This window comes from Vigna umbellata, chromosome 3, assembly GCF_029865625.1.
Source record: "Vigna umbellata cultivar VRB3 chromosome 3, Vumbellata_1.0, whole genome shotgun sequence".
In the NCBI taxonomy this organism is placed as follows: Eukaryota; Viridiplantae; Streptophyta; class Magnoliopsida; order Fabales; family Fabaceae; genus Vigna; species Vigna umbellata.
The window spans coordinates 18,950,903-18,962,804 of record NC_142167.1 but is presented as its reverse complement, the minus strand read 5'-3'; the positions used below and the strand labels follow the sequence as shown (position 1 = coordinate 18,962,804).

At 38.3% G+C, this 11,902-nt stretch overlaps 1 protein-coding gene across 3 annotated transcripts; it reads left to right on the top strand.

Moving 5' to 3' along the window:
• Nucleotides 1-1,101: 1,101 nt before the first annotated feature.
• Nucleotides 1,102-11,530, top strand: LOC124831365 (cell division cycle protein 48-related / CDC48-like protein). 3 transcript variants are annotated; one of them, XM_088109221.1, is made up of 11 exons: nucleotides 1,102-1,276; nucleotides 1,948-2,178; nucleotides 6,651-6,752; nucleotides 6,842-8,665; nucleotides 8,755-8,943; nucleotides 9,054-9,196; nucleotides 9,545-9,790; nucleotides 9,906-10,092; nucleotides 10,220-10,285; nucleotides 10,388-10,634; nucleotides 10,842-11,530. In XM_088109221.1, exons 2-11 carry the CDS (start codon nucleotides 1,957-1,959, stop codon nucleotides 11,213-11,215), a joined length of 3,600 nt encoding a protein of 1,199 aa, XP_087965347.1. In that variant the 5' UTR covers nucleotides 1,102-1,276; nucleotides 1,948-1,956; the 3' UTR covers nucleotides 11,216-11,530. The 3 variants fall into 3 exon arrangements, with proteins under 3 accessions (XP_087965347.1, XP_087965346.1, XP_087965348.1); XM_088109220.1 differs by having other exon boundaries at nucleotides 1,103-1,276; nucleotides 1,895-2,178; XM_088109222.1 differs by having other exon boundaries at nucleotides 1,105-1,276; nucleotides 1,895-2,178; nucleotides 10,845-11,530.
• The last annotated feature ends 372 nt before the right edge of the window (nucleotides 11,531-11,902 follow it).

Sequence of the window (11,902 nt, the reverse complement as noted above, 5' to 3'; positions counted from 1 at the left end):
AATTTTGAATTTTCATAAAAAAAATTCTACATTAATATAGTTAAATATATTTCTTTTTAAAAAAACGGAATAACTGTTACAATTTTTAAATTTATTATATTAATTTAATAACTAATATATACTATTTTTACTTTTTTAAATCATTAAAAAAATAATGATATATGTTTATATATATAGTTATAAAATATACTGAATTAAGTGTAATAAGTTAAAAAGGAAAGATAGTGAAGAGAAAACTATATTTAGATTAATCACCTCTATTAGTGTTGCTTGTGTGTTCCGCAAAGAACTATTTTATAGAATTAAAGAAAAAATAAAAAGATAAAAAATACAGAATAAAACAAGGGTCCATTTGTTTAAAATTAAAGTTAATTTGAGATGAAATAATTTAGTAATCAAATTTCTAGAAATTAAAAAAAAAAGATTTGATTCATATTTAATTACTATAGAAAAAATCATTGTTTGTAAGAAATAGTTTATTTTGTGAAAATTATTCTAAATAACTTATTATAATCAATTCTGATTTTTTTTAGCTTTGTATTATTTAGAAAATTTGAAATACTTAAGCACAAATGCTTAACTATAGACATTGTAATAATTAATCAGTGAATTAAATGTCCGAAATTTTAATTCACTGATTTTTTAATTACTTTTTGATTTTTTTAATGATATAAGAATACATGTAAATTACAGCGACAAAACTAAGTTATAAGTAATGAATGAATTAGTGTATCTTCTTATTGTCCAATGAAAGAAGATTCTATGTTTTTTTTAAAATAATACATAAGTTGATTGAGAATAATGTCACATCTTGAAATAATACTTTTCATACAGTTAATTTTTTTAATATTTTTACCTCATTAATAAATGCATCAAATAATACTATGACTATAATCATCACTAATTTAATCATAATAAAATTAATAAATTATCATGTTCCGGTTTTATTGGTAAAAACTGGTTGCCATAAACTGTTTATATGTTTATAAATGTTTGGACATTTATTTTCTGAAGCGGCCCAATTATAAATTCTGTTTTTCTATGTGGGTCGTATGTAACGGGTCAACCCGGATCTAGTTTGACAGTAGAGAAATATTTTCGGCATTTGGATGGAAGCTAAGTGGGAACGGGGAGAGGAGAAAAATACACACAAGAGAGAAGGAGGAGGGACCAAGAGAAAGGGTTTTGGACTCTGAAACTCAAAGTGATGCTTTTATTCTTCCTTCTGCGACCTTCGCCGAAACCCTAACTTATTGCATTCATTCCTTGGGATCAGGTGTGCTCTGATTTTTCACTTTCTGTATCTGCTGTCTAATCACCATTATTCGCGCCCTTCACACCCAAGTTCACTGATTAGCTTTTGTTTTTTGATTTTATGGAATTTGGGTTATTTGGTTCCTTCTTGTTTGTTTGATGCAATGTTTTTTCTTTTTATTTGTTATTTGTTATGTTACTTTTTATTTTTTAACTATAAATGCTGTGTTTATGGCTATGTTAGTTTGAGAATTGCATGTTAGGCCTGATACTTGCAAGGATGTTGAATGTTGCATTTGACTTTAGCTGCAGCTTCCCTGTCTGTACCTATATGATGACTTACTTTGTGTATTAATGTAAAAAATCAAATTGAACTTTTTAATTTCATCTTTATGTATTTTTTTTTTTGCGTCTAAATAATCCTAAACATATGTTTGACTTCTCAAAGTTTCATATAACAATGTTAATATTATGATTCTTCAACGTGTGTTTAAATTTTTATGCATGTAAGTGGGAAAGGGTTTAGTATGATGCTGTGAAGAAGACTTTCTAATTGATAATTACCTTGGTATGCAATGTTTGTAAGCATTTCTCTTTGAAAATTTTTAAGTGCTGTAGATTCTGCTGATTTCTGCTGCAGGTGTTGCTGGCTGAGATATGCTATTTATGTGATTTTTTATTTGCAAAATTTAGCATTGCTTCATGTATCCAAAACGGTCAGGCCAAGATGGCCCTGATTTGAGACAAGTGCGCTCAAGTGACAGGATCAAGACAAGGCCAAACATTTATGGCCGACCATACTTGTTTTATAACCAAAATCTTAGGCGCACAAGGAAAAACAAGAACAAGACAAGGACTGCAGCTTCTCAGATTGCCAAAATGTTGCGTCCAGGGAATCGGAAACCACAAGATTCTAATGCTAATGTAAGTGTCTGTATACCAAATCAGTTATAGAAGCAAAATTCTTAGTGGGGATGACTCTATTTGTTGCTTAAATCCCATAGGTTCTGTGTCACTCATATTATCATATATGATATTGACAATGAAATTTCCATGCCCCTCTAATTCATTACGTGAAAATGTGGACATATCTATGAAATTATCAGGGTTGTTTGGCTTTAGAGTCGAGAAAACATTTTCTCTTGTCACCCTGTTCCCTGTTTTCAAAAGTTTATGTTGGAAATAGTGTAAATAATAAACATCAAAAGACTGCTTTCGTTATTTCCTGGGTGAACTTTAGAAAACAAGAAACAAAAGGAAAACTAGGTTGCATATCTCTTATTAGCAGTGAAAAAAAAAATGCCACACAGCCCCTAAAGACATTTGCTATTTTATTGTTTTTCACTTTTTTTATGTATTTATTTTTCCTTTTTTGTCAATTTAATTTAATTTTCCTTTTGACAAACAAAAGGCTCAATTTTAGTACCTCTACATGGCTTGGAATTCAGCATCAAGTTTCTGTTTTTTCACCATACCAGTTTTCAATGTTTCTTAAAACTTGTCCTCCATGTTTTTTCTGGAAACTCTAATGATGGAATCATGGAGGAGCTGATAAAGTTGCTGTTAAGTTTCTATGTCTGAAACCTAACCAAACACACTCTCACCCAACAGAATACAAAGATGAATGAAAGAAATTCTCTTATTTCAGAACGAATAGGCACTGTACAAAGAATGGGTTGGGAGCATAACCTCCCTGGTTGGGAGCATAACCTCCCTGGTTGGGAGCATAACCTCCCTCTACAGGCTAGAATCCTGTCTTTACAACAAAATATACTTGATATCCTCTACAGAGTTACAAGAGCTCTATTTATAGCAGCTCTGACCCGCTCCCCTTTACAACCGACACCCTCACACTTTTAACCGCTCAGTCCTCAACCCAATCTATCCTAACATCCTAGATCCTAACATTACACCCCGCTACAGAACAACCTTGTCCTCAAGGTTGGAACCGAAAAGCTTGGTCTCTTGGCTCCTCTTCATCATCTTGTTATCATATGAAGTGAACCCACTGGCTACTGCCCTCCAATTCAGGTCTGGAGGCTTGGGTGGTGGCAATTCCTCCTCCAATAACTTCCCTTCTTCCTGGATTCTATTAGCTCCCAGAATTCTGGTCACCTTTTTTCCAGAATCGTAGGCCTTGAGAGAATGGTCTTCGATGTCTTTCGTTGCTTTAAGCCGCTCTCTCCCCTTTGTCAGTGTATCACAAACTGCAAGCCCCCTTTTCTATTGGCTGGCCCACCTCCTCACATAATCCATTCTTCTTTCCCGCGCATTGATTCTTCCATCCACTCTTCCCTCCGAAGCCTTCATTCCTTCTTCCATCACGCTTCTCTCCCACTGATCCATCCCTCCTAGACCGTTTGGTTCCTGCCGTCCTATTGCGTTCGGGTCCGGCAGTCCTTTACCGTACGGTTCCGGCAGTCCTTTACCGTACGGTTCCGACAGTCCTCTACCGTACGGTTCCGGCAGTCCTCTCACGTTCGCTTCCGGACGTCCACTCCCGTTCGGTTCTCGCAGTCCTCGACCGTTCGGTTCCTTCAGTCCTCTCGGGTTCACAGCTTGTAGTGTTAGCTCGTTCGGTTCCGGCCGTCCTGTCACGTTCGACTTCGTCAGTCCTCTCCCGTTGGGTTCTGGCAGTTCTCTACCGTACGGTTTAGGCAATTCTCTCACGTTCGCTTCCGGACGTCCTTTCCCGTTCGATTCTGGCAGTCCTCGACCGTTCAGTTTCGTCAATTCTTTCACGTTCGATGCTGGGACGTATTCTTCCACGGTTCTCGACTGCTTACTGGCCGCTACCCTTTCGAAGATGGTACCCCCGTTCCGTTCTCCAAATCGCAGCACTACTACCCCCTTCAGACCTTCCCAAGAACAATTCTTGGCTTTCTCCTTCCAGGCTCTGAACCAGTAGCCAGCGCTCCCCTCCATACTGATGTCAACTAGGCGCACCTTTTCCTCCTCTGCCACACCTTGCAACTCGAAGAACTTCTTTGCCTTAGAGACCCACCCCAACGGATCAAACCCTTGGAAAGTGGGTAGTTCTACCCTTTTCTGTCATTGATTCTGCACCTCCTGGTGATCGCCACCCACTCTCCCTCCAATATCCTCCTCGTGCCGTCGCTGGTTCTCGTTTACGAAAGTCTGACTTCCATCTGAGTGTTCTTCATTGTTGTGAGTCTGCGCCCCTATCATCCTCATTATTTCTTGCAAGTCCCGGCGCACTACGGCGGATTCCGCCTTCATCCGCTCCATCGTAATCTCCATAGCCTCCAATCGTCCCTCCGTGCTTCCTCCATCTTTGCTTCGCACCCAATTTGGATCCGACAGTTTCTTGATAACGTCTTGATCCCTTCTTGATCCGGCACCCCTCTCCTAAGGACAACCAACAGTTCTCCTGTTGATATGGCAGCGCTCTGGATGATCCGACCGCTTCTCGAAACGGCAGGTCGGACCAATTTGTTAGGTTTCTATGTGTTGGAAGTCCCACATCGACTAGAGATAAGGTCAATTCTTAATATATAAGTGAGGTGCAAACCTCACCTTACAAGCCGGTTTTGTGGGGTTGAGTTAGGCTTAAAGTCCACTTTCTAATATGGTATCAGAGCCATGGTTAGAGCCTATCCTAGCGAGTTCTAAGTGGGCATTCTATTCTTCTATTCCACCCGCTATCGGGCCGTTATCGGACCACCCAATTTCTACTATCACGCACGAGATGTCTATACCTCGGCGTGAAGGGGGTGTGTTGGAAGTCCCACATCGACTAGAGATAAGGTCAATTCTTAATATATAAGTGAGGTGCAAACCTCACCTTACAAGCCGGTTTTGTGGGGTTGAGTTAGGCTTAAAGTCTACTTTCTAATACTATGTCTGAAACCTAACCAAACACGCTCTCACCCAACAGAATACAAAGATGAATGAAAAAAATTCTCTTATTTTAGAACGAATAGGCACTGTACAAAGAATGGGTTGGGAGCATAACCTCCCTGGTTGGGAGCATAACCTCCCTCTACAGGCTAGAATCTTGTCTTTACAACAAAATATACTTGATATCCTCTACAAAGTTACAAGAGCTCTATTTATAGCAGCTTTGACCCACTCCCCCTTTACAACTGACACCCTCACACCTTTAATCGCTCAGTCCTCAACCCAATCTATCCTAACATCCTAGATCCTAACAATTGCTTTATCATAATATTGCTTTGTGCTTTCCATTGTTATTTGTTACTTGACTGTGATCTTTGAATCCATTTGCATCTTATCCAGGTGTCATTCTGTTTTGTTGATTCACAGTCCTCTTGTGTGAAATGTTTCCCTACCTGGCTCTTTCTTTCAAAGGTCCTCTAACTAATTGTCAAGGCTTTTATGTGGACAATGGTATTTGATGTAATTAGCTCAAATGGTCTGTATACTGATGTGTGTTTGTATGAATGCTTCACAAGACTCATTTTCTTGTTGTTTATGTCGTCTTTTTAGAATTTAAAAACAAATTGCTATCTTTTCTTCTCTCGTGAAGTTAAGATAAGGCTGTGGACAATTGATGATGTTGTGTCTTTGTTAGTAGTCTCTGTTTGTGTTTTTAAAAGAATTATACCCAAACACGAAAACAATTGTTTGCTCAGAATACTCACAATTAATTAGTTGTATTTGTATACTATTTTCTTCAAAGAAGTTTTCCTCTAAATGTGCTGGAAATGTGTTTAGTTGTAAATCACCAGGTTCTGACTCGTACTCATTTGGGGGTTATTATTAGCAAAATTTGGGATTGGCAGAGAGCTTTTTCTAAAATCCTGCATAATATTTTTAAGTTTACTGCAAAGTAGTTTGTACTTGCTTATAGAAATAACTGCTCTGCAGTGTCCATTTTAATATAGAACTATTCAAATATAACAAGTGTCATATTGACAATTGATTATAGCAACCAAGCACTAAATTATTTACTATCTATGTATAAAATTCTAGATGTAATAGTTTCTTCCAATCTATGTTGCCTTCACTGATAACTTAACAAAATGTTCTACTTTAGCAACCAAGTTTGCTTGATCTATAATCAGATACCTTAACTTCATCAACCTCTGGTCTCTGCTTTGCTGAATATGATTGTGCACAATAACTGTTCTCCCTGTTTCTTTGTTTTGCCTTCTTTTGAGATATTTTTGACAGGCAAACGCAATTGATTGTTTTTATGAATTGGTATAATTCTTTAAAAAAGATCGAAGGGTGTGAATTTAGTAGGTAGTGGTGGGTATTATTGTTTTTCTAATGTTGGACTCTGCATTCTATTTCACCCATTACTCTGAATTGTGTCATTTGCTGAATTTGATTAGATGCTTACTATAATTCATCAGTATTACATGGGATGTATCTAAATCCTCGGGTTGTTTTATCTGTACTTCTCTTAGTCTGGCTCTGCCAACCTTCGCCGTTCAACAAGGAAGAGAAGGATTAATGTAAATCTTGAAGATTTTACAGATAGCTCTGGAGCTGAAGACGAAGACTTAATGGTGAGGTTTTATACTCAATAATACAAAATTTTGTTTAATAAACTTGAATTTGCTATAATTTGGGCTGAAGGTATGTGTCTGTGTTCCAGAGACCTGCATATCCCTCATTGAGAAACCAGATTAAAAATAGAGTCAAACGGGATGGTTTGATGTCTTCTAAGCGCAAAAGAGCAGACGATACTAAGCCAGCACCTCGACGTGAAGGCTTACGTCCTCGTCGTTCAAAGGGTGCTGTGATAGAACGATTGATTTCAGAGTCAGATGATGAGCAAGACCTGTCAGAGGAAAAGGTTGATCAAGATGAAACAGAAAATGGAAATGATGCTGAGGAAAATGATGCAGATGATGGCCAAAATGAGATTGAGGGGGACGCTGAGGGTGAAGATGAAGGTGAGGATGAAGGTGATGAAGATGGCGATGATGAAGAGGGTGAAGAAGAGCAGGATGGAAGAAAGCGCTATGATCTTCGGAATCGTTCAGATGTTCGGAGGTTCTCTATGGAGGAAAGAAAGGCTCGGCCTAGGTCTCCTCGAAGAGTGTTACATCAAGGTATGGGTACCAAGGTCAGCAGGGATGTAAGGAAAGGTGGATCACGAGTTCATAAGCGTCATCGTTTAGCGAGGCCTGAAGATTCTGATGACTCACTTCTTGTGGATGAGCTGGACCAAGGCCCAGCTATTTCATGGGGGCGAGGTGGTAACAGATCTGGTCCACCTTGGCTTTTTGGAGGCTTAGACATGCATGGAACAACAGCTTTTGGATTAAATCTTGCTGCATCAGGTTGGGGTCATCAGGGTGATGCTTTGGCTACTCTTACATCTGGGATTCAAACTGCTGGACCAAGCTCCAAGGGTGGAGCAGATATCCAACCCTTACAGGTTGACGATAGTGTTAGTTTTGATGATATAGGTGGGCTCTCTGAATACATTGATGCTCTAAAGGAAATGGTTTTCTTTCCATTACTATATCCGGATTTTTTTGCAAGTTACCACATAACTCCACCTAGGGGAGTGTTGTTGTGTGGGCCCCCTGGCACAGGGAAAACATTGATTGCAAGGGCTTTGGCTTGTGCTGCTTCAAAAGCTGGCCAAAAGGTTAGCTTTTACATGCGCAAAGGAGCAGATGTGCTAAGCAAGTGGGTTGGTGAGGCTGAAAGACAATTGAAACTACTCTTTGAGGAAGCACAAAGGAATCAACCTTCTATTATCTTCTTTGATGAGATAGATGGACTTGCACCTGTGAGGTCTAGCAAGCAGGAACAAATTCACAATTCAATTGTGTCCACTTTGCTTGCTTTGATGGATGGTCTTGACTCTCGCGGGCAAGTTGTTTTAATTGGAGCTACCAACAGGATTGATGCTATTGATGGAGCCTTACGACGCCCTGGTAGATTTGATCGAGAGTTTAACTTTCCCTTACCTGGTTGTGAGGCACGTGCTGAGATATTAGACATTCATACTCGTAAGTGGAAACATCCTCCTCCAAATGAGCTGAAAAAGGAACTTGCAGCCAGTTGTGTAGGTTACTGTGGTGCTGATCTGAAAGCTCTTTGTACTGAAGCTGCCATCCATGCATTTCGGCAAAAGTATCCACAAGTTTATACAAGTGATGACAAATTTGTTATAGATGTTGATTCTGTCAATGTAGAAAAGACTCATTTTATTGAAGCAATGTCTACTATTACTCCTGCTGCTCATAGAGGAGCCATTGTGCACTCTAGGCCATTGTCTCTAGTAGTTCAACCATGTCTCCAGCGACATTTAGAGAAAGCCATGAGTGTTATATCTGATATTTTCCCCGCAGCTTCTATTGCATCTGAGTTGACTAAACTTTCAATGCTGTCCTACGGGTCTGCAATTCCACTTGTGTATCGACCTAGGCTTCTACTTTGTGGTGGTGAAGGTACAGGGCTGGTAATTATCTTGTAACCTTATGTTGTTGTTGATAAATTATTCATTACAGCAACTTAATATTGAATATACTTACTGCTCTAGTTTAACAGGATCATCTTGGCCCTGCGGTTTTACATGAGCTGGAAAAGTTTCCTGTGCATTCATTAGGACTCCCATCTCTTCTGTCAGATCCCAGTGCAAAGACACCAGAAGAGGCATTAGTACATATATTTAGTGAAGCTAGAAGAACAACACCATCAATTCTTTATTTACCACAGTTTGATGTTTGGTGGGAAACTGTGAGTATATCTTGGTTACCTGTAATTATATATGATAAATGAACTGATTTTAATGCCCAAAATTACTTTTTAATATGAACTGAGCTTGATTGTTTTAAATTATCCTGCAGTCTCATGAGCAGCTCAGGGCTGTTCTCCTGACTTTGCTGGAAGAATTACCATCTGACCTGCCTATCTTACTGCTTGGTACATCCTCTGTTGAACCTGCTGAAGTTGAGGAAGTGCCTACTTCAGTTTTCCCTCATCGCACAATGTATGCATGATATAATTTACTGCAAGTATATTGTTTTAGCTCCAAGGCAAAGAAAATGGCTTTTTCTTTACCAGTACTATGTATGTAATTATATCATTTTAAATGGATGGTTTTGTATGGGGGAAATTAGTTTAAGGGAGGTAGTAGAATATTTACCGTCAGTATTCAGTGCCCTATCACGTTACTGAAGTCTATGTGATTGGTTATTCCCAAAGTAGTTAAATGACTGTAGGTTTGTTCAAATGCAAAGGTTGAAAATTTTGAGTAATATTTTTTTCTTTGAATCTGAAAGTACTCTCCATGCCTTTGTTTCTAGTTCTCCATTCACCCTCTTTCTCTTTGCAACAGTTATCAAGTGAATATGCCAGGTGCCAAAGATAGGACTTTGTTTTTCAATCTTTTAATAGAAGCTGTTATGTCAATATTGTTGGAGGGAATCAACAAGAAGTCACAAGATACGGGATACCTCCCTGAACTTCCTAAGGCACCAAAATTGGCTACTGGTCCAAAAGTATCTGAGCTAAAAGCAAAGGTGGAAGCTGAGCAACATGCACTTCGCAGGTTACGAATGTGCCTTAGAGATATTTGCAACCGGTATGTCAACTTATGCTTAATGTACTGTTGTTGGCTTTGTATGGCTCGTTAATACCTTTAATTAACTGGATGCATCCTCTCTCAATACATATATGTATTTTTGTCCATGTTACAGGATACTGTATGACAAAAGATTTAATGCCTTCCATTATCCAGTGTCAGACGAAGATGCACCAAATTACCGGTCAATTATACAGAACCCAATAGACATGGCTACCATCCTGCAGCATGTTGATAATGGCCAATATATTACATGTACTGCATTCATGCAGGATATCAATCTTATTGTATCCAATGCAAAGGCATGTATTTGTGCCTTAATTTTTTTTTTTTTGGTCGGGGGCAGATGGGCTATATATATTGAAAATGCTTCATACACTAATTCTAATATTCAAAGCATGTCTTAAGTTTGGTTCTTCTGCAACTCAGGCCTACAATGGAGAGGATTACAACGGTGCTAGGATTGTCAGTAGAGCTTGTGAGCTGCGTGATGCGGTGCATGGACTTTCTCTGGACTGAAGTTTTACATCTTGATGTTGACTGCTGTCTAGCAAGTGCTCCTCCGTATCTTATTTTTTCTTTTCTGTACTTCTTCAGGTGCATGGAATGCTCTCACAAATGGATCCAGCACTGGTTGCTTATTGTGACAAGATTGCTAGCCAAGGTGGCCCAGTTCAACTGTCTGATGAATTAGAGGATTCAACATTCCCTGCTTCTCCTGTTGTGCAGCTGGGTACTGGTACTAGAATGAGTGCTCGACTTCGTCATGTCCAACCAGAGGTTAACGTGGATCAGAGTTATGAGGCATTGAAGCGAGCTAAGAAGATCACCGAAGTGCATGCAGGTATAAGGCATGATAGTCATGAGTGGGTAGACATCTTTGCTTTTCAAGTCCTTGCTTTTAACACACTTATGTGCTTGGTTATGCTTAAAACAAATATTATATTTGTGTGATTTGGTTTCAAATTAGTTTCTTCTTCACTTGTTTCCATATACCTGCAAACTTCAGTTCAAATAGTGATTTTAAAGTTCATTCAAATTGGGTTGATAGCAGAAGACAAGTCGCAAGATTCTGTTCCGCCAAAGTCTTCCCGGGAGCATCAACCTAATGACACTAATGCTAAAGGGCTTGAACCTATGTCAATTGAAGAAAACTTGCATGGAACTTGTAAACACAACCTTGCTGATTGCAACAGTCCCCAGGATGTCACAGTGCTAGATGGTGAATTTTTGAGAAAAGTGGAATCTGTCAAGCAGCTTTTTGTGAAGCGTAGTGAAAGTTTCAGCATTCCACAACTTGAAAGGCTTTACACAAGAATTATGAAGGGTGTGTTTGAAACAAAAAATAAAGGAGTGAATGGGGATCTTAAGGCTTCGGTTTTGAAGTTTTTGTTGAATTTTGTAGAGGATGATGCAAATTTCTAACTACTGGGATTTTCCTTAATGATTTAAAAAAGAAAGAATTTTACTGTAAAGTCGGGATTTTTTTTTTTAATTTCAGTGTCATTTGATTGAGTACAGAAGTTTCTTCCATCTCCTTCTACCCCCAAAAGCCACAATTGTCCAAAGCTGAAGTCTACATTCTCAATGATTGTATTTGTAGGATATTAGGATTAGATATTATGCCAACAGCATGTTTATCATTATGCTCTCAGAGGATAGAACTTTTGTTTTCTGTTGTCAACCACTAGCAACTATAATAATTATTCTATGTCAACTGACAATCATGCATTTAGTTTAGTATTGTTTTTTTTCTTTCATGTTGAATGTCTTTTAGCAGCAAGTGTTGTAAATCAAAATTAAGATAAGATATTTTCTGTAACTTTAATAAGGTGAAATATATGTGATTATTAAGTTTGAAGTTGAAATCAGTTTGTTTTTTGCTTTTTCATTCAAGATAAAGTATTGGGACCTGTTATCAGGTTGTTATAGAGGAACTCTTTCTAAACACTTTACATGCAAGGTAAATATCTCTTGTAGATTGTGGTGATTGCTACTCTTCTGTCTGCACAGTGCTTCTGTTATATGTTTTATTTGAAACGAGGTGAGGGATGAAAATGAATTAGCGGAAAAAAAACAAAAAAAAAACAATTATTTGGTTAAACAGGAAAA